Here is a 20,404-nt window from a genome sequence, read left to right as displayed (position 1 = left end):
TTTCCGCTTCATTTTTTAAAAAAGATATTAAGTTCTGATTATTCTCAAGAGAAAACAGGAGTCGATGAAAATTTGTTTCCAAAAGTTAATAGACTGGTTGTATTAAACTACAAAAAAGTACTCCATGTATTCAGCACAGGAACATCTCTATTCCTGATGTCAAAAAATAATGCAGCTGACAACAAAGACTGTTATGTAATATTAAACCAAAACACTGATTTGATTGAAAAGTGCCTGAGAAAATAGGGTTTTGGTTCTAGAAAGAAAAAAATGAAGCAGCCAAAACCCCTGAATCCCTATCTAGTAGCTTCATTTTAATTTTTGATATTGTTGTATGTGCATACAGTATATACACACCTATTACACACTTACATTATGGTTTCTTTATATTGAACTTGAATTTTTAAAACCATGACTATATTTTTAATAAAAGGTAAACTGGGATGGGGATTTTGGTTATCCATTTTAAACCTACTGAATAAATAAGCTCTTATACTTTGCTGCTTTGCTGAAAACCAGAAATGTGATTATCTAGATTATTTAGTGTAGCTTGTAGCGGTGTTGGTCCTAGGATGTTAGAGAGACAAAGTGGATGAAGTAATATCTTTTGTTGGACCAATTTCCCCTTGTCTCTCTCACCAACTGAAGTTGGTCCAATAAAAGATATTACTGCACCCAAATTGTCTCTAATAACTGAATTACTTACTCATTAAGAATATATGTGGTAGCAATTTGTCATATTTCAGCTTAAATTGTACTACAAAACTATAAATTATTTGGAAATGGCAAACATTACTAGACGTTGGATGCCCTAAATATTGCTTTAATTTTCACTGCCTTTTCAGTACTGGAGTAGCAGGGCTATTTTGTCATGAAGAGTGAAGATAAAAATAGAGCTTTTGTGAATGTTTACTGAGCTATGGAAAATCAAAATTTTTGAAACCTCAGTACAAAAAGGATTTTTCTCCAAATGTAATTTATTTATAATAAATCCATACTTCATACATTTTTAGCTTTTAATGTGAGATTCAAAAATTTTTTCACATCCTCTGTTCTAGCTGAATGGACCTTTTTGGTGCTCTGTTATTTCTTTATATACCGCAAGTTGCACTGAGAACTCTGAAATGGGACTTAGAAGCTCTTTTCTCTTAATAGTGAACATGCTGATTACAGCAGATATAGTGCCTTGCCATGTTTTAAGGCCACAGAACAGTTTCAGTTATAATCTTCAGTTTTCACGTGCACTCAAGTCCCAGAAACATTTTTGGGCCTGACACTTTTGGCAGTTAGGTGTCTAAGTACCTTTGAAATTCAGTTGACATTAGGTGCCTGTCATTTTTGCCTCTGAAAACCTACTCCGTGGTCTGTACCCAGAACTTTGTTTCTTAGAAAGTTTGATCAAAATCTTTTAAGCCATTTTTGAGTTTAGGAAAGGGAAGAGAAATACTTAAAATATCTAAACCACACTGTTAAATAAAAGACAACAAAAAACATGGCTAAAATTTTGAAACTTGCTATGGAGAAAGTCCACAATGAGGACTAGCACCTTGGTTGGTTTGAGGGGAAAAATAAACGTGTATTATTGGAAAATCACTAATGGGACTGCACAGTGGGTATTTAAGAACATAATGAATCCCTGCCTCCTTTTGGACATGACTGGATATTGTCCAGTCCTTTAATCAATGAAGGCTGAGTTAAGAATAACCTACTGCTAGGATAATTTGGATGAGCAAGATTCACATTGAAAAGCACACAGCATAATCATTTACCAAAAAGACAAATAATTTACCCCAAAAAGGAAAAAAAAAAGTATGCTTTAACATCAGGGATAGAAGTAAGTCATTAGTGTGTGTATGTGTGGGGGGGAAAATTGTATGTCCAGTCATTTTAGGGTTTTCCTGAAGTTTCACTGTATACTATAATATTTTATACAGTCTACATTTTGATTTTAAAATAACATGTTTCTGACCCCAATTATGAGCAGTGCCTCGCAGGAGGTGCAGCCCAGGAAAGGATGGGGCTGGGCAGAGGTTGGCTTTAAGCCACCTTTGCATTTTCTGAATTGGAGCAGCCGTGCATTGCAGTGTTCCAGCCACACCTTTCTGTGTCACTGGCCTCCCCACCCCACTGATATACCTCTACACTGGGGGCTGGTGGAATGAGGACAGTGTAGGGCTGCTGAGAGAATCTCCCTTTACTAGGGGAATTCCTAGTAAAGGGATCCAGCTGTGGTGATCCAGCTGTGTTTAGGCTCCTTTTTGCTGAAGGAGAGGAGGCATAAAGGGGCTAGAACACAGACCCGAATTAGAACTATTCTCTCTGTCTGTCTGAAGATGCTGCTGTCGTCATGTAAACCAATAAAAATTACCTCCAGCTCAACAACAGCAGCTGAAAATGTGGGAAATCACCCATTAAAATGCCAATATCATTAAGCAGAAGCAACATGCGTCATCTTTTTTTTTTTTTTTTTTTAATTAAATGCAGAACTTACAATTAAGATCACAGCGTCAGGAATTTAGAAGTTAAGGTTCTACAAGCTATGTTAATGCAGCTGTGTTGCATATATGTGGTATGCCTGTTTTTGTGGTGTAATAAATGTCCCAAAGAACATTCAGGATATGCAACATGTTCATGCGGCTGTTGGAACATTAGCTTCTGTGTTTCCTGACTCTTTTGTGAGGCTAACTATGCCACTTTAACACTGCATTAGTATAGGAGGTTTTTCTGCATTTAGTTAGATGAAAATGTAATGATTGAATTGAGTGGAAGAGAGACAACCAATTTTATTTTAAGCTTTCATAATAAATAATCATTTTACAGGTGCTCACATCTCTGTATGTCAATTTAAGTCCGGTGTTTAAACTCGCATGGAAAATATATTGTGGATAATCATGGAAAGATAACTTGAACTTCTATATCTGGTATATACAATTATCTACACTGTGAGAGGTATTCCTACTTCTACATCTGTTAGCTAAGTAAAGGCACACTTTCAATTTGCAAAGAATTCATGTCTGTAACTTTCCAATGGCATTCCACTCTCCACTGTGCCTACGTTTGCAGCCAAGTCAGCTTCATCAAGAGAAGGCCTGCATCATGCAAGGGAAAAAAAAAATGAATCCAGGGATGACTGCAAGTTCACTGTTTTTGGAGTATTTCCTTGTAGCCCAGCCCGCTGAACTCATTTGGCTCTTGCATTGAAAATTTGTTCCTTTTGCTAGGTGTGAATGCTGAGGTGCAGATTTTAGATCATTGGACTTTTACTCTGTTACAAATCAGTTTTGCTTCAGAGCCTTTCTCTTTGAATATTGCATGTGACTGCAGGATCAAAAACTGGCATTCAGAATGATGTGCAAGCTTTTTTTTTTTTTTTTTTGGTCTTTGTAAAGAATAAATGTGAAATAACTGTTCATTGATTTGTATGCCATCAATGCTCCTGTAACTGCCCCTCCAAAAATGCTTAGTTAGTTTAACATTGATGATTACAAAGATGGCCTTATGGATACTTTACTCGCTATAAAGAACCTCCTCCCTCCCCCTGAAAAGAGATGAGTACATATAACATCATACATGTGGCATCATCTTTGCGTCCAGTAACTGGTGCCTGCTCAGTCTCTCTTTCCTTTCCACTCCTCATATTGATATATTCACAATCCATTATTCTCCAGAGATTAAGACAGTTATTGCAGCCATTATCTGGCACCACATTTCTATTGATGCTGTACAGCTAGCCCCTTAAGAGGTAATTTTCCAAAGAGTTCAGCCAGTGTACTTCATAGCTCTTAAAAGCCAGGAAGATTTTTGTGTAACCGTGGGGCTAAAATTGTACAATATGTACTGAATACCTTTCTATCTGGCTAATAGAATAAAAATGGACACTCTGCAATTGATATTCTAATCTGTGAATTCGTGAGTTCTATTGCTTGTTGTAGGTATTCATGTTCAAGAAACGATGCGTTGGTTTCAACCTGCCAGAGGCCAGGTCACCTAGGCTTCTTTTGTGAATTTGGTAGAATTCCTCTTCACTGATGAGCAAACGGGGAGCAGCCACTTTGCTACAAAACAGGACTGTTAGATGTCTCATGAAAGAATTAAACATTTAAAGTACTTTTTGGAAGAGAGTGACTCTTGTGCATTTCTTGCATTCCTTTCACTTCTGAATCAAAATGGGTAGAGATTGCTACTTCTGATTGTCTGATCTTGTGGAATGGTATAGTGTATGGTACAAATCCAGATTGCAACAAACCACCTTATAATTTCCTTCTTTAGAATGCTCTACTCTTATGCAGTTTTCTTTGACCATCTAGAAATGCTGCCACCATATAACTTGTTGACACATTGCTTAAGCATTGGTATGTGGACTCAACAAACAGTTTAAACCTGAGCATTTATTAAGTCTTTCTTTCTCTTGGTTGGCTACCTGTACTTATGGCAGCAGGAAAACTTTGATCTAGGTTAAGAGATCTGAGTTTCAAGTGAGCAGAAAGTTCTATGTTCAAAATTTATTTCTTGAGCATTAAAGAGCATATACTTTGCCTGGGACAAGTCATCAGGAGTAGTAGTAGTAGTTCTGCTATTTTCACATCTATGAACAAATGTTCAAGATAGATTTGTCTCAACTGTGACTGCTTTACATGAGAAATGCTAAAAAGCAATAGGGTGATTAAAGCTGGAGGATTGTTTACAAGGGATCTTATGCTGCATCTGGGAATCTGAGCTATCCTACCACTAAGATAATTATTCCACTCTTTTTAGAAGGCCTGTAGGACATACTGCAAGAATTAGATTCAATTCCATCAGTGTTAGTCCGTTTATAGGATAGTACAGTGAAGTATAGCTACAATTGGGAAAAGACTTGCATAAAGACAAAAGGGTAATTTGTAAATCCAGATTTATCAGCTAAACTTACTGTTCTTGGCAAATTTAAAAGTAATGTATAAAAGATGAGGTGCTGTCTGTAATGTATAAAATACCAGGTACTATTATACTGCTATTCCAAGCATTGGAATACAAAATTGTGAAACCTAAAAACAATAGCATCTTACTCACAGTGGCATGCTCATGAACTGCAACCAACAAAATTAAATACATCCCCTCAAATTGCCTGGGTGGGGGGAGGAAAGGCATAACAAAGCTTTACATCCACTATAGTGTTCTGAAGGCTGCCAAATTTTTGCTCTGGTGAAGTAGCATGTGTACCAAATGTTAAAGGCCAGGGTCCTCTATGGTGAAATCTCTTGACACTTCTCCTGGAGAGCTCGACTCTAAGGACCAACAGCAAAATAATCTAAACAGCTGTGATAGAATTCAAGGCGAGAGGAGGTCTCTATGTGAGTTGGATAGTTCAAAATGACAACAATTCTGATCCTCCAGGGAGCTTGGCATGGGTGGACTCTGCACCTATGCAGGTTCAGGGGTCTGTCTACACAAAGGGCATAAGCGCTAAAACCCATGCATCTGATGAAGTGGGTTTTAGCCCACGAAAGCTTATGCCCAAATAAATTTCTTAGTCTCTAAGGTGTCACAAGGACTCCTTGTCGTTTTGGCTGATACAGACTAACACGGCTACCACTCTGAAGTTGTAGTGTTGGTGTATGTGTGAGAATAACACACACTGACTGAGACTCTTTTATGCTAGAATGGGAAAGAAGAGGGCATAACTAGCAGTAGTGGATGTACTTCTTCATTTTCTTTCTGGGCTTATGTTTTGATAATGATGGTTAAAAAAGAACGCTGTAGATGTTGAGCATGGTTTCACGGTGAGCGGTGTCCTGCCTGCTTGCTCTTTTGCTTGATTGTATGGGTGATATTTAAACAGAAGGAAGTGTAAGAACAATAGATGATCTCAGTAAAGTATGTGACAGTATGAAAGTAATAACATTTATGTAGGGCCTTTCATCTAGAAGGATCCCGAAGGAATTTATAAACAATATTGCTTTATAAAAAATATAAACAAATAGATTTGGTTTGCCTGATGATGCTAAAAAAAAACCCCCCCTAAACAAACAAGAAATATTAGACAAAACAATTTATATGATTTTTCTTTGGAATAAACAATGCTCCTGCAACAACAGTATCACTATCTATTATTTACTTTCTCTCCCCTTTCTGCGCTCTCTGAAATAAGCTATTGTCTATTGGCTCAGTCTCTTGTCATTTAGCCTTTTTATCTGGCCAGTTTAGGTTGCACAGTTCTTTAAGAACAGAATCTTGTAATTTTATATGATTGTGAAGTGCTACATATGCTATAGGATTCTAGAAAAATTAATACATTGATATAAATAATATAGACTATATAAAGATGCTTAAATAACTGAAATGAGGCCATTTCTAGAGTGGATTATTGTAGTTAGCTATTCAATAGTGCACAACAATGCTACTTAACAGCTCTTGGTGTTGGAAAAGGAGCATACCTTGTATAATTGCTACAAGACAAATATTTTCAGGTAATAGAATTATTCATTTTGGAATTTGGCCAGGAAATCCGGTTTAAAAATCCTGTTCTTGAGAAAGTGCCTAGACAGCTTTAATGCCCCCAATAACCAGATACATGCCTACATGCAGAAACGGGTATTCCTGGCAGAAGAGTGCTCTCTAGCAACAGGCAGGGGCACTTGTTCAAAATGGATACAAAGGGATGTTCATCTCTTCCTAAATCACAAACAAATTTTCTGCAGCATGTAAATAATCCTTGGAGGTCTCCTGTGCACGTACTAACCAGTCTTGACCCTGGTTATCTTATCAGCTCTGACATGATCTCAACCCAATGTCATATGGCAGTGTCAAGTCCAAACAAATGCAGTTTAATTCACAGTTTGGGATTAGAGACTGACTGATGCTGTATAGGGAACCTTTCTAGTAGTACTAGTCGTACTCCTATGTTGTATAAAGACTAAGACAAAGGTAGCCTGAAATGAAATTGTTCAACGCCATTATGAAATCCTCACTCTTATGAGTATATAAAGTGTGAAACATCCATTAAAAGGAGGAAGAATGTCTGTTGTTGTTTGAGGAGAATCCTTGCTTTAAGAACAAAGGAGGGGGGAGGAGGAAGAGGGAAGGGGGAAATCGGAGTGAATCTGGGAAAGGAAGGCGGTAAACATTGAGTAAGAGGAGATTTTTATAGTATGGTCACATTAAAAAGGATTGGCAAGGGCAACTTACTGAATAGGCTTTCATTGGAAACCAGAAACCAGGGCTAGATGGTGGAGACAAAAGACAAAGACTGATAGATGTCAATTCTAGACATTTTTAAAGACTATAAAATGGATGTAGATATGGAGTCCCTAGAGTATACTGTAAAAGAAGGAACATACCCAGGATGTCTTGAGATAACTTTGAAGGAAGACTATGAAGTTGACATGCACAATTCCATTCTTTTCCTCTTAAAGTTTTATTCTGTTACGCATAAATCTGAAACAGTTTTAACAGCATATCCACTTACATTGCATGTAGAAAGGAGACAGAAGGGCACGTACCCTTTCTCTGTATGTGGAGCCATACTTAATGGTCAAAGTGCCATTTGTACTTTTCATATAAAAATAAGTGGCCGTGGCCGTTAGAAATGCCCGATCTTCTCAAGACAAATAAACTTGAGTTCCAATTTATGTTTAACTCCAAAGGCTGCTGGGAAAGAGCCCTATTCAGCACTCTTGACTCAGTGATTTTTGGAAAGAGTTTGGTATGAGTAAGAAGTTGCTGAAGAGGAAGCAAAATAAGCTATTACAGGCTTAATTACAAGAAGCCCTTGACTGATTGACATTGGAATATCGCCCCGCCAAATATATACAAGAATTTTTCCATGCAGTGTTGTCCCTCTTATTACCAAGGTGTGCATGCTCAAAAAGAGTTAGGCTCCTAACTCCTGTTGATTTTCAAGAGACGAGGTGGGTGAGATAATATCTTTTATTGGACCAGCTTGTGTTGGTGAGAGAGACACTCCTTCTCCCTCTATCCCCTTTTCCCACTACCTGTTAGGGAAAAGTCCTTGAACTTAACAACAGAAAATTATCTCCGCTGTAGAACTAGGAAAGTATGAATGAGGTCAGACTAATGGTCCATCTAGTCTACTTCCCTGTCTTCTGACAGTAGCTGGCTCCAGGGGGAATAAACAAAACAACATTTATCGAGTGATCCATCCACTGTTGTCCAGTCCCAGCCTCTGGCAATCAAAGGTTTAGGGACATCTGGAGGATGGGGTTGTGTCTCTGACCATTTTGGCTAATAGCCACTGATGGACCTATCCTCCATGAACTTATCTAATTCTTTATTGAACCCAGTTACACTTTTGGCCTTCACAACATCCCTGGCAATGAGTTCCACGGGTTGATTGTGCGTTATGTGAAGAAGTACTTTTTTTGTTTGTTTTAAACCCTCTGCTTATTAATTTGACCCTGGTTCTTGTATTATGTGAAGGGGTAAATAAAACTTCTCTATTCACTTTTTCCACAGCATTTATGATTTTAGAATAATAGAAATGTAGGACTGGAGGGGACCGCAATAGATCATCTAGTCCAGTCCCTTGCACTTCTTATAGCCAACTTTTTATAGACCTCTATCATATCCCCACTTAGCCATCTTTTTTCTAAGCTGAAAAGTCCCAGTCTTTTTAATCTCTCTTCATATGGAAGCTGTTCCATACCTCTAGTCATTTTTGTTGCTCTTCTCTGTATTTTTACCGATTTCTAATGTATCTCTCTCTTCAGATGGGGAACTAGAATTGCACACGTTATTCAAGGTGTGGAGCTTGCCATAGATTTATAAAGTGGCATGATGATATTTTTCAGCTTTTTATCTATCCCTTTCCTGATGGTACCTACCATGCAGTTAGCTTTTTAAATTGCTGCTGCATATTCTATAGGATGACTCAAGCATTTTAGAGTAAGTCTGGAAAGCCCAATTGGTTTAATTCCTATTGTATTGTATGTGACTGACTTCAGAATGGCCCTGTTTCCCCACCCACTGATTTGTTTAAAAGCTGAATGGGTGGAGAGGTAGGTTTTGCTCTTTCTCCTCTGACCACCCTCCTCTATTGATGCTACTGTTACTGGAGCTAGAAGAGGAGCTTTTAAAATACATTTTAAGTAAAGGGAAAAGTTCTTTCTGGGAATGGAGGAGCTTAGCTTTCTTCAGGAGCCGAAAACAACAGGGTGATGGAGTGGGAGTTTGTGGGTTGCCATCATGAGAAGAGGAGGTGACCACATTTATTGTGCGCATATGGATATGAAACTCTGAATGCCAGTAGTCCTATAAGAGTTCAGGGTTTTGTATAGCACAGGACTATTGAGAAATAATATAACTCATACCTCTTTCCTTCTCGTCACTCAATGTGCAGGGATTTCATAATTGCTTAGAGGTTTACGGAACTGTATTGGTTTAATCAGCATTCTTGTACTATGGCTGAGATCATTCCATTTCCAGTAAAATCAAATGTACAAATTCAGTGTAACAGTAAGAAGACTAAAACCAGCTTTGAGTTAAATGATCACAAACTGTGTGCTTATTTTGAACTTATATTTTAAAATAATGCAGTTCAGTAATAAAAACAACAACAACTTTGCATGTATATAGCCCTTTTTTGCTGAAGAACTTTACAAGCATTAATGACTTTGGCCTTTGTTACCATTGCGAAGTAGGTTAGTATTATTTCCATTTTACCGATGGGAAGAATGAGCCATGGAGAGATTAGGTGATTTGCCCAGGTTAGCACAGGAAATCTGCAGCACAGCTAAGAATAGAGCCCTACTCCTAAATGGAGATTTTTAAAATCTCAGAATCTTTTGCCTTAACCACAAACTGCAAACTCATTTCTTTTCTGTGTGTATTAATTTAAGTAGAGAGAAAGTAATTGTGTATTTTAGAAATATTAAAATTAGCCTCTACTATGTGCTCACCTTTTTATATTGGGGTGTGTGTGTGTGTGTGTGTGTGTGTGTGTGTGTGTGTGTGTGTTAAACTTCTCAGTAAAGCCTGTTATAAGACGTAGTGTTGCTAAGTACTTGTATGATTTGCTGTACTTTTGGAAGGGCTCTTTCCCTTAGTGATCTTCTCTTGGATGACCTCTCGATACCTTCATTGAAACTTGGAAACGTTGGTCTTCTTGACAGTTAGCACGGCTTTCTCATTATGTTCATTTTCATTGTAAACATGAAAGAACGGCTGTCATTATTGCTTAGAATGGATTTTTCTTCAGTTGTTTTGAAGTTTAGTAGAAGTAGAAGTTAATCTTTAAGAGAGTCGTGCTTAGAATGATTGGATAGCAAAACCTGACAGGTCACGCTGTTTGTCTTTACATTTGCCGAGTAGATGATGATGTTCTGCTGACTCCAGCTGTGTTTTTTTGGATAGCAGAAAAACAATTGGCTTTTCTTCCCATAAAATATAACCCTTTGTAGAAGATTCCAAAACACATGGAGTCACAAAGGAAAGAAGTGAAGAGTATTGCTTTCTTTTTTTACTCTTTTTTTCTTAATTGAGAGAAGAGAGTTTAGTACTGAGTTGAATTGCTGACTTCAATGGAGGTCATTATTGGAACTGACTAATTTGCAAGTAGAAATGTATTAAGTTGACCAAATCTAATTTGCATAGTGTACTGCCTGTAACATAAAGTTACAGTTAATAAAAACACCTGCTACTAGAGATACTCTAAATTTTCTGTATAGACTCATTTCAACCGAAGGAATGAGGCTTTTTGTGTTTCCTTACTGTCTTCAGTTCATTCAAATGACCAGTAACGGCTTTTTTTTTTCCCCAAAAGGGAATTTGTCTTTAAATTGCTTACTTTTTGCAGATTTATGCATTTTTTGCTATCAGTTAATATCAGTTTCGTTATCAGGTTAATATCAGTTTGTTCTTTAGTATCTACCCCACAGTAGTTGTGGGGTTTGGGAAGCACAGATGGCCGATTACAAAACACCATAAAGATGTATGAGACAAATTTTAACACTTAACATCTTTTCGTGGATATCTGTATGAGGGATAGGGGGAGGATTCCAAGGACCTGCATGTCTTTACTGAACCAGATAGCAATTGTACAAGCTGAAGCTGAGGTCAGCATTAAGACCTTCCTGGTTTATAACAATAATGTCATTGGAAGAACACATTTGTATTTACAACCTTAAGAAGGATTTTTGCATTCTTTCCTTAAGAGGCTCTGGCTGCCCACATTTTATGCACTTTCAGAGTGCAGTAACAATTGTGGCATCTTACTCTCTGCTTTCATTTTCCTTCCTGAGATCAAGAAGGTGAAAAGGCATCTTACAAAATGCTCACTTGGTTTTGCTTTCCTGGCTTGAGATGGGTTTAGTGGGATGAATTGCTGCTATTTCTGTTACCATGGCTTATTACGATTTTTTTGAATTTTATACTACTCCCACCTCTACTCCGAAAAATAGATATTGGGCATGATTTAACTCATGCAGCATGACGAATCTAGTATCCACTTCTACATGTGTCCAGAAAGAATTATCTTCAAATACATATTTCAATCTCTCTCTTAAATATATACATGTATGTAAGTGAGATTTTAAAATCTCACATTTTGTATATTAAAATAAGTTTAATCGGTGTGTGCTAATCAATTGTATTAAATCTCCTTCAGCACTGCACAGTCTAGAAAATAATGGCATAGGAAAATGTATTGCCTTTGTCCTCACTAAAAGTGCTGGCTAACTGGCTGTTCAAGAAGCAAATGATAAAGATCTACAGCTAGTATGAAAAGGATGGTTTACTAGGATCATTCTTATCTGTAGTCCCCATCAACCTTAGATGAGGAATAGATGTATTTGTTCTTATTGTAGTTAACTGATCAGTATACAATAATTTGACCCATGAAATAAATGGGTCAAATAGAAGTGTAGCTATATTTAGCTTCCACTTCTCCACTGCTATATTCTGCAAGTCCTTCCATTCCCTTTTGTTGCTCAATGTGTGTATTATTCTAAAATGCTGTTTTGATTGACCCCAGTCTACCCTTTATGATTTGGATTAACCAAAACTCCAGTAAATGACAGAGTCATATCTAAACATTTTAAATGCATTGTTTTTTGTTTACCTTTTATCTTGGTCAACCAATAAGAGAGAAATATTGTAAATTGATATAGTGTAAATGATCTTCAGAAGGATAATTGAGAAAAATATGGATGATTAATCCTTTGATAGGATCCATGCTTTATATACTGCCTATGATATTTCTTCTTAAAATTATGTGTACGTAATTTTTGTATTTTGTACCTCCCTCCCAAAATAGTTAACATGAATAATTTTCCCTTAGCCAGCCATGCCAACATTTAGATGCTGTTTTAGATAGTACTGACCTCAATCCAACAAATAGGGCTATTCACATGGTTAAAGATGGAAAATACCACCAAATGCATCGGATGAAGTGAGCTGTAGCTCACGAAAGCTTATGCTCAAATAAATTTGTTAGTCTCTAAGGTGCCACAAGTACTCTTTTTCTTTTTGCGAATACAGACTAACACGGCTGCTACTCTGAAACCTGTCATTTTACCGGCTCAGGACCTTGTTGCACTAGCCTTTCGCATTTAGTCATCCAGAATCAAATCATGCATCAGGCCTCAATTCTGCAAATAACTGTGGTGGAATTACTTATATCTATATGAAATTCCATTGATGTTAGTGGCACAATGCATTGGGGTTCGGATCTGCACAGGCATATCTATTTGCAGGATTGGAGCCCTAAATGGTAATGAAAAATTTTACATATTATTTGTGGTGTTGTAGTACCTATAGGCCCCGGTTGGGATATGATTGGACTTCATAATATTATGTGTTCGGCATCTATATAGAAAGAGACAGTCCCTGCCCCGAAGAACTTACAATCTAAAATGACCAAAAAAGACCCAGGGAAGAACAGACCACAGTATCCAGCAAACTGGTCAGAGTGCAATAGTAAGAGCGCAGCCTTTAGTTCCAGATTTTTTTTTCTTTATGCTTTTCATTTAGGTTTTACTCTTTCCTATTTCTTCGGTCAAATTGTTCTAAAACTTGTCTTTATAATATTTTTTATTTTAATCCTGCTTTTGTTTATAATTAACGCTAGCATTTTCTTTATCTTGTTAACTTTTGACTCTTTCTGTTAGTTACATTTAGCTCCCCTATCTAGTTTGTTAATTTTAAACGTTGGCAACTTTAAAATATATATATTTAACCCTCACCTTTTCAAATATTCAAGGGTATCTTTAACTTTAACTGCTTTTTAACACTGTTATTTTCTGTGCTGTATTGTTTTTAACTTTTAATCTTAGCCTTATGCATATCTATTTTAAAATTTTAAGACTTTGTGTATCTGCAAATGCACCTATTTTCCTTGATAACACAGACCGTGAATAACAGGTTAGACCAAGTGTGGTCTAAATATATTTGATCCTACCTCAGGGTGGGGCTGGATTAGATGACTTCTCGAGTCCCTCCCAGCCCTATATATCTATGATTCTATAAGCAATGGAAAGTTTTTAGTATGAAGCTAACTGGAGTTCTGATGTTGAGCTTGAGTCAGTGAAGGGGATAACGAACGAGCAGTTTGGCAGGAAGAAAGCACAGTTTTGTAAACACACCCCAAAGCAAGCACACAGTTTGTCATGATAGGCAGTCTGCTTAAAAGAGACTCAGTACTGGGATAGAAGACAACATGTTGCAAGCCAAGACTAAAATGCGTTGATAAAGCTGGGCAAGGGAACCTTATACACCCCCCTCTTCTGTACTGTTAATGATTCTCGTCAATGCTGTTAAAGCTCTCCCTTTCATGAATACTTATATATGGGCTTAATTTAATACATTGTGAGTAGTCCCAATGACTGAATGGAACTACTTGCAGGGTGAAATTGCAAGTTGACGTCAAGGGGAGTTTTGCCATTGATTTTTAATGGGGTGAGGATTTCACTCATAGTGGGTAAAGTTAAGTACCCACATAAGTCTTTGTGAGACGTGACCTGTAAACACAAATACTTCTATTAAAAACAAACAAAACCCACCCACAGACACCTAACATGATTTTGACCTTATTGCAGTTATTGATCACCAGCAGGCATTCAGTGAAGTGAACTTAATCATAGTGTAAATATATAGAATTGCTTGGGTCACAATGTGGAGAAATCCACTTTTCAAAGTACTGAAAACCCCAATAACTTAAAATAAAAGTTAATATCTCATGCAGTTTTGAGTGATGGGTTTCTTAAAGTTGTAAAATCTATTCTTCACTCCCAGCCTTTTAAAAAAGAAACTCAAACATAAGGAAAAATTAGCATTTACCATTAATTAACTAACTGTTAATAACACGGCTCATCGAGCCACAATCTTATCTTCAGCTACAAAAATGTAAGCATTTGCTGAGTGATATTAGCAATTGAAAGCTCTTTGTTTAGGCTTTTTGTTTTCTTGGCAATAAGTAAAATTCTTTGTAAGAAGTCATTAAGATATTTCTCAGTGCTGCCTTTTGAAAATTTTCAGGCTGCTATCCTTGTCCGGGGCCAAACATGAATCCCATTGCTCTTGGGACTCGTTGGCTTGCTTATGCAGAAAATAAGGTAAGGAATGGCTTAAATTTTAAATATTTTCTGTAGTAGAGAAGCCAGAATGATTTTACCTAAACCACAGGAACAGACTTTTAAAAACAAGAGGCTGCAGCCTTTAAAAGGACATTGACAAATGATGGTAGGCCAAAAATTACACTACCAGCTGCGTTTTGTTTGCAGCTATATCATCCCTCTACTCTATGCACCATATTCAACTGTGTGAGCTTACAGTGCCTGAATATACAAAAATAGTACAGGCAAAAAAGGAGAGTTTTCAATCCATGATTGCGTCATATAACTTGCTCAGCAATTAACACCTTAAAAATTGTGTTCAGCTCTTTAAACAATAACTCACAACACCCCTGTAAGACAGATGTATGCCTATTTTACAATTAGGGGAAACTGAGTCACAAAGTGGTCCAAGGATTTGTCTAAGACCACACAGCAAGTGAGTGGGTAGAGTGGGAATTAGAACTCAAAAATTCCTGGCTGCCTGCCTCTAGGCTCAATCCATTAGACCACAGCTGTCTTTGAGAATGTAAAATATTGAATTAGTTGTGATTATTTTCAGTCAAAGAGAGAAAAATTAGATGTTAAGGAAAGTAATTAGCACTCTTTTTACGCAGTGTAGTCCTAAAAGATCATTGCGAATTTAAAACAAGATGTGTTTGAAAACTTCACCTTCAGTTACCAGAGTATGGTTTGTATTTTAAAATGGAAGCACTTACCTTTTTCATGTTCACCCTTGGTTACATTCCTGTGACAGGAATAGCTGCTTGTAAGAACTGAGCCAAAGACTATCAGAGAGGCAGCTTTTATTAATTTGCCTGCTGTTATACCTCTGTCCAAATTTAGGTCTGCCTCTTGATGAAACACCACACCCATCGGTTAGCTACAGTGTTGTTCAATTTACAGACTGATCTGTCAGTTTTGCAAATGCTGCTGTAGCAATATTTAAACAAATTATGAAAATAAATAGATCAAAAGGGAACTTCAGCTACTGATGTGTCCCTCGGATACATTGACTGTTGCCCTTTTTCAGTTGAATTTTTACTTTTTTACCCATTTAATAGAATTACAAAAAGGCATTTTCAGGAGAAGATATAGTTTAGGGTGATTTTTATCCTTTTTTCCTCTTTCTTTCAACAAAAACGATAGAAGGGAGCAAATAGAGTCGACATTTTCTATGCAGCAACAATAAATATTAGTGACTCATTTGCCATTTTATTTAACTGGCAGTCTTCATTAATTGTTTGATAGGGGCTAAAGGTGTCCTGTTTTGGTCTATTAATAATAAAAGAAAAGCAGTCTAGAAGCAATGCTATTGCAGACATATTAAATCTCTACAAAACCCAAAGAATTAAAAATGTGTATGTAGCAAACTTTTTTCTTTTGTCATTTTTCTGCTTGCTGGAGTCTGTATAATAATAATAATAAAAAATGGAGTGGAGGGGAAAGCCACATCCAAATTCTTAGGATGTCAAATATTTAAAGTTACATAGACATCGCTAAAGCCGTTGATTATATTTATTTAAATTTATTTGCGGTAATGCTGCCAGACCCAAAATCCCACCATTTCAAAGTTTATGAATTCTTAGGGACTACTCATCTTGTAATTGAAAACCAAAGTTGAGCTTGCGACAGTCTGGGTGGCACCCAGAAGATTATAAAAAGGGGTTAAGTGTCTCAGCAGGGCTTTTTGCTATTTGTATGAAAAAACACGCCACTGTACATGATAAATAAGAGCTATGCTAATGGGTTACGGGGTTGTATAGTTTAATAATAGTGACTTGCTGGCTGTCTTTCTCCTCGCAGCTGATCCGGAGCCATCAGTCCCGTGGTGGAGCCTGTGGAGACAACATTCAGTCTTACACTGCCACAGTCATTAGTGCTGCCAAAGTGAGTACATCAGCAACCGCTGGAAGAAGTTATCGTGTGCAGTGATTATCAGATTCCCTTGCTGAACTGTATTGAGATTCTCCCCCCCCCCTTCTAATTCACAAAACAGAAAAGAATCTAAGAAAGGTGCTGGAATTGCTTTAATAATATTAAAACCAAATATAGGGGCCAGATCCTGTGCGTTTCTGAGCAGCCATTGCTTGGTGCTTCTCAGTAGGCACTCAGCACCATTCACGATTGGGCCTTTTTATCTCAAACCTTTAGTCACACTACCAGCTCTTGCTCATGTGAGCATTCTCAGTTAAATCTACTCAAGCAGGACTGATCTCTTAGCATGCTGATACTCCGTTTATAAACACAGCCGTGCCTGGTGCTTTGTGGATATAGTTGCTCCAGTACTATATTTTTACTGTATTTCAAGGGTGATAAAATTGTACTTGAAGGATAGAAGAGCTAATTAATTATATACTTACTACCAGAGCTGGCCGATTTTATTTTGGCAAATAGTTTATTCACTGGTATGATTTTGGCAAATAGTTTTGGCTGGAAAAAAAATGAGGGGATGAAATTCTAAAAACATAGAAATGTTTCATTTCAACATTTTCAAAATTAAACATTTTGACTTTGTTCAGCAAATCTATTTGTTTGGAATTTTAGCTAGATTTATCAACTCCTGACCCCCAAGTTTTCATAAAAAACCTCAAGCCCCCTCTCCTCTGAAAACTAAACATTTCAAGTTAAAGGAAACATTTTGTTAGACCTGAAATGAATTTTTTTGTTTTTGTTTTTCACTGGCAAGCAAAACCTAAAAAACTGTTGATACAAACCGAATTATTTTTCAAAATTTTTGAGTCCAGCCACTGAACTAAAAAATCAGTTATTCACTCCGCTCCAGTTATTATAACCTTCAAAAAAGCCTCTGAGTGTTAATAATAATGTTTACATTTAGATACCAGTGCCTATGGTTTGCTTAGTCGGAACAGTGTTCCTCTGTGTGTTTGGAAGCTTCTGAGTTTTCATGGAAAAATCTCAGGCAAGCCAAAAGAGCATGCATTTTTTTTACTGGAGATTTTACCTCTCACATTTGGCGAAGTCCGTTCTTTTTCACACACAAAAAAGTGAGCTTCAGTGTTGGCTGGCGAACTTCATGCTGATTACAAGCTTTTCTTATAACCACAAGCCTTGTGATTTGTGAAATACACAACAAAACAGTTCTAATCATAGGGATTACAAAGAGAATCTAAATGACAGCATGGAATAGAAAGCACAACTGCACTGAACAAAACAACAGTTTAAAGAACCCACAAAGAGAAGCAAAGGTCATGATGTTTCATATAAAAGCAAATAAAAAAATGAATGTATTCCATCAAGATGGCTTTAGAACTCAACTGTGCTGTGGTTGGAGGGGAAGAAAAATCGCAGGTTTTTACATTGCTGAGGGGAAATTTGGATCTTCCTCCTCCTGAAGATACTAGGTTAAATCCGTAATATCTGCTTTGAGTTTCTTCAGTGGAGAAAGGTGAAAAAAATACTTTCTGTCTCATCAGTATTAGCATTTTTTTAAAAAACAGGCCAATGGGCTTAGCTAACTAGCTCAGTTGCATTTGCTATAATTGTACTCAAATAGGCTGGATTCTTGTTTACATGAGGGTCACTTTACACTACCATAACAGCATAAAAAGTGGCCTTAATGTAAGCAAGAGTCTGGCCCAGTATGTCATTGGAAAGAGCAAGCCACAATGTTGTTAAACCCTATGAACAACTGAATAGCACACGCTCAATAGTCCCTGCAGATCAAAGGGTAAGTTTTTGTTTTGTGGTGTTACAGGGACTGAAAAAACCAGCCAGAGAGTGTCTGTCAGAAAGCACAAAAGGGTCCCTAGACAAGGCCATAGATTAATAGTTTTTAAGGCCAGTAAGGACCATTATGATGATCTAGTCTGACCTCCTGCATCATTCAGGCCGGAAATTTCACCCAATACATATGAGCCCAATACATACAAACTTGAAAATAATGATTGTGCAATGAACAGGGAAAATATTTGTATAGTCGCAGGAAAGAAAAATGTGTGAGACCCTATGTAAGAGCAAGATAATAATCAGAGCTGGGAAAAGATAGAAAGTCATTAGATAATATGCACTAACACATGCTCCTAACCCACTGAACTTGGGGAAGGACTTCCGGGTTGATACTACAGGGTAGAATGGAAATCTGATTCTCCTGTCAATTGTTAGGGTGGTTCTTGGTTAGTTGTGACCCCATTGGGTAAATAGGGGCAAGGGAGACTCAGGGACTCTTGTGTACAAGATATGTGCTGGGGAGGGCATATATTTAAATGAGAGCTCAATTTGTGATATAAATTAGAGTAGTAAAATGCCCACCTTGCAAGCCAGGGTGGAGTTTGGGTGGGACTGGGAACAGTGGAGACAACCTTCTGGGGAGGGAGATTTTGGCCAAGAGGATTTGAGACAGTGTTCATCATCCTCCCTGCTCTACCCCTACCTCTTTGCCTCTAGTAGATGGGGGGGAGGGGCTGCCGCGTCCCACTTCTGCCCCCTTCCTTTCTTCATGCTGTATGGAGAGACAGGATCACATGCAGCATCTGGGTCCAGGCTCTGGTGTTCATACCATCCACTGCAGCTGCCATTGGGCTGTGCAAGCCAGGGTCTTGGCTCTTCTGTTGCTGAAGTTGGGGAAGGGGATGATTTAAAAAAAAATGGTGGATCCTTGGTTGAGTAGTCCTGTTTGTCCCGCCTATCACTAATATGCTGGATGTCTGAGAGTGCCAGGGGCTGGGCTGATTCCCAGTTTTGGGGTCTGGAAGATGCATCTTCCCTGTATTGGGAAACGGGCAAACAGCTATGTAGTGTGACATAATGACAGAAGTGTACCTCTATGTCCGGTGCTACTTGTAGCTCTTCTCATCTATCGTACCTCTGCCAAGAAAGAGAGAAGGAGGTTGGAACTCTGGAATCCAGTCAGGGTTCCTTGATAGGCTTGAGTGTGTAGAGAGAGGGCATGAGTTCACACTCACTTTCAAGGTAGGACCTCAAGGTCCATTGGTGCCAGTTCAGATCACTGGAACAAACATGTGGGGTAGTGTTGGGTGATGTATTCCCGTTAGCTGTAGGCTGTTAATAACATTGTATCCTTCTTGTTTAACCATATGATATCTGTGTTTCATTGTTTCTATGTCCACATCAAAGGACAATGTAAATATTTTCAGCCTGAAATTTTGATAGGCAGGAGGCTATTTTATTGTTTGTTGACCAGGTTCCAGTTGATTAGGACAAACCTGATACAAATTTATGCCCCGATTTTGCAAACATTTATGCACATGCAGAACTTTACTCGTAAATAATCCAAGTAAAGGCAATGGGACTACTTAAGTGAGTGAAGGCATGCACATGTGTAAGCATTTGCAGAATTGGTGTCTTAATTATGTTTGTGCTTTCTATTAACAGATTTGTAACTTCTGTGTTGGTTAGCAAGTATAAAGCATGGAACAAAGTTAATAACTTTTGTTCTGACTAATTTTAATCCAACTGGGTAGCAGTGAGCAAAATGCCATTTCCTGTAATTGAAACACTGATTTACCTCAGAGGCAAAGACACACTCCAAATATCTGTTGCCCTTTGCCCTTCCCATTACCTCACCGTCAACCATATTGCTTGTTTAAGTAAATCTTCCTTTACAAGCCTCAACTGTGATTATATCTTATCTGCATGAAATGGTTTAGGATCCATCCCTTTGATCAGTGGAAGTGTTAGCTACTTTTAAAGTGGATGTCCTTTTTTTATTCCCTACTCTGTCCCTTTTGAATTCAGAGCGGTTCCATAAAAGTTCTTGTTTTCTCAAATGATCTTGAGAAATTCAGCCTTTTGTGGGTCTTGATTCCAATCTCTTATTGAGGGAAGTGGAGGAACCTTTACACAGAGAAGGAAGATAAAGTTTGGTAAGGAGTAATGGTGAT

The 20,404-nt window shown here is 37.6% G+C and overlaps 1 protein-coding gene across 10 annotated transcripts in view; it reads left to right on the top strand.

The window, feature by feature from the left end:
- BCAS3 (BCAS3 microtubule associated cell migration factor) overlaps positions 1-20,404 on the top strand; it is a 492,153-nt gene that overhangs the window by 81,048 nt on the left and 390,701 nt on the right. For all 10 annotated transcript variants that reach the window (XR_006276226.1, XM_038375370.2, XM_038375366.2 and 7 more), the window contains exons 11-12: positions 14,467-14,543; positions 16,347-16,430. Coding sequence is in view for 9 of the 10 variants with exons in the window: in XM_038375370.2 (XP_038231298.1) it covers positions 14,467-14,543; positions 16,347-16,430 (161 nt within the window). In the remaining variant the exon portion in view is untranslated. The remainder of the gene's footprint in view (positions 1-14,466; positions 14,544-16,346; positions 16,431-20,404) is intronic.

The sequence above is a fragment of the Dermochelys coriacea genome, chromosome 17 (assembly GCF_009764565.3).
Source record: "Dermochelys coriacea isolate rDerCor1 chromosome 17, rDerCor1.pri.v4, whole genome shotgun sequence".
In the NCBI taxonomy this organism is placed as follows: Eukaryota; Metazoa; Chordata; order Testudines; family Dermochelyidae; genus Dermochelys; species Dermochelys coriacea.
Note: the sequence above shows the minus strand (reverse complement) of the source record. Positions and strands in the feature narration are given on the sequence as shown.